The sequence below is a fragment of the Medicago sativa genome, chromosome 3 (assembly GCF_051527215.1).
Source record: "Medicago sativa cultivar Bolivia chromosome 3, Bolivia_mono, whole genome shotgun sequence".
NCBI lineage: Eukaryota > Viridiplantae > Streptophyta > Magnoliopsida > Fabales > Fabaceae > Medicago > Medicago sativa.
The window spans coordinates 83,134,910-83,137,410 of record NC_140751.1 but is presented as its reverse complement, the minus strand read 5'-3'; the positions used below and the strand labels follow the sequence as shown (position 1 = coordinate 83,137,410).

The 2,501-nt window shown below is 39.4% G+C and overlaps 1 protein-coding gene across 1 annotated transcript; it reads left to right on the top strand.

The window, feature by feature from the left end:
• The first annotated feature begins 633 nt into the window (after nucleotides 1-633).
• LOC146941028 (protein indeterminate-domain 12-like) lies at nucleotides 634-1,956 on the top strand. Its single transcript, XM_085754823.1, has one exon. The coding sequence runs from the start codon at nucleotides 759-761 to the stop codon at nucleotides 1,758-1,760; it is 1,002 nt and encodes a 333-aa protein (XP_085610949.1). The 5' UTR covers nucleotides 634-758; the 3' UTR covers nucleotides 1,761-1,956.
• Nucleotides 1,957-2,501: the final 545 nt, after the last annotated feature.

The following is a 2,501-nucleotide window of genomic DNA, read 5'->3' as shown; positions in this document are numbered from 1 at the left end:
CTTTGATTTGCCTGAGAATTTCTTTGTAACGAGGTCTCTTTGTCCTCTTTTCTTGTTATTTTGCTATTTGATCTTGGGTTTGGACTCCTTATGCTGAATTTTCAAGGATTTCATAATCCAGTTTAGTTTCTTAACAATAAATGCTACCATTATATAATATATAATTAGTTGATAATTTTTTGAAAAAATATAATTATGTTTTAACAAAAATCGAATGAAAATGTCACAGTAAGCTAGCCCAAAATCTAAAGGCTAACATGACCAAACCTAATTTTTACATGGATCAGATGGACCAGAGGCAAAATAATTCGATTTCTGCTCTTCCCCCAGCACAAAACGCTCGCGCCTATCTGAAATGCCGAAAATACCCCTGCGTTAGTTAAGTAACGCAAGTGTTAAAATCAATGCATCTTAACATGCGCTGCGCAACTTAACTCACGCTGGAATTAACACTTGCGTGAGTTAACTCACGCTGGAAATTAACACTTGCGTGAGTTAACTCACGCAGCCACGCTGCGTTACTTAAGTAGCGCATGGGTAAATTGATAATTTCAGCTGGGCGCGAGTGTTTTGTGCTGGGTGAAGAGCAGAAATCAAATAATTCAAATACTTTTGAGCTAACTTTTTCAACTTTTTATTTTTTTAAGCTCGGTCCATTAGCCTGACCCATTTTTGACGGCTTTAACCTTACCCTTCTCTTTATGTATCCATCATCTCCGTTTCTCTCTACGCATATTCTTCCCCGGAGACTGCGTTGAATGTCTTACCCTAACCCAACCATAAACATGTCTAATCCGAACCCAGATTCCCATCACACTACCCAGATACTTCATCCACAGCAAAATCCAACTAATACCCCCGACCCTCAAGTTCCGCTTCGGAATCTATCCTTGGTTCAGACAAGCATCGATTCTCTCCGAACCTTCCTGTCCCAATCCATCACCACCAACGCTCCTGTCAGCAATGATCAATTAACCGCCGTCTCCAACCAAATCTTTGCCGTCCTCCACCATACCATAGTCAACGCCGCCGCCCTCGTTCACGGTGCCTCCGTCTTCTCCTCCATCACCTTTGATTCAGTCAACAACAACCCCCTCACCGCCGTGGAAGATTCCGATTGCGAAATTGTGGAGCTCGACGCCATGGAATTGCTAGCTGAACATCTCCATTTCTGCGAGATATGCGGCAAAGGCTTCAAGCGCGACGCGAATCTCCGGATGCACATGAGAGCACACGGGAATCAGTTCAAGACGCCGGAAGCTTTAGCGAAGCCTTTAACCGTGCGTCGTCGTCCAACACGGTTCTCGTGTCCGTTTGAAGGATGTAACAGAAACAAGAAGCATAAGAAATTCAAAGCATTGAAATCGGTGATTTGTGTGAAGACTCATTTCAAGAGGAGTCATTGTCCGAAGATGTATTCGTGTAATCTTTGTCGTAAGAAGAATTATTCGATGCTTTCGGATTTGAAGAGTCATATGAGGCAATGTGGTGAGTCTAAGTGGAAGTGTTCTTGTGGGAGTACTTTTTCTAGGAAGGATAAGTTGTTTGGACATGTTGCTTTGTTTGAGGGTCATATGCCTGCTGTTATGTTGGAAGATGAGGAGAAAGGGAAGCAAGTTGTTGCTGAGGAGAATGAAGATCCTATGGAAATGGCATCGAGTAAAGATGATGAAATTGGTATGGATGAAGAGTTCTTTCATGATTTTGGGTCTATTGATAACTATTGCTTTGATGAAATTTTGGGATTTCGTCGTAGCTAGTTTCATGTTTAATGATTTCTTGTTGGTTTTATTAGCATTTTAACGTTAGATTCAGACATGGAACATGCGTATTTATTCTGTGTTTGTGTATAGTTTACTGTATAATAGGATTTTTAAGGTTCGCTGGATTTTGAGAATCTAATGTTTCATATATGCTATGGCTTTTTAATTATTATTCTTACTTGGTTGTTGAGAATCTAAAGTTTCATATATGCTATCACTTTTTTTCGGTCTATGGTATATCAGAAAGATTATCAGAAAAATTACTAACTATTTAACATGCACATGGTCGATTTTACCATTGGATCAATAAGTTTTTTTTACCATTAAATCAAGAAAAATGCTACATGTCCCGAAAAAATGGTTCACAAGACCTTCACGACATAAATGTGTAACTGCAGCATGACCCACCTTTATTTCTATCAATCCATGTTTTCCACAAATTCTAATATCTAACGGCTGAAGTCAATTCGTGAAATTCTCGGGACGTTTTTGTTCGGGAGAAATAGCACTTCTCTTAAATCAACCTATGCTTTGTTAATACGGGATCATGTTTCGTTCATCTTCTTTCTAGCAGAAAAAATACTTAAAATCAGCTATCTCAACAATTTGAACGATCTATTATTTTGATAAAGAAGAAATTCATGACTTGAACACAAATGGGTTTGAGATTTTGATAGACAGAGTGCGGTTGAAGGAAAGAGGGATACAATCGGAGGCGTTGATGGCTGTTGGTTTTTG

Excerpts from the sequence above, each read along its gene's own strand:
- LOC146941028 (XM_085754823.1), top strand. The coding sequence starts at position 759 with ATGTCTTACCCTAACCCAACCATAAACATGTCTAATCCGAACCCAGAT.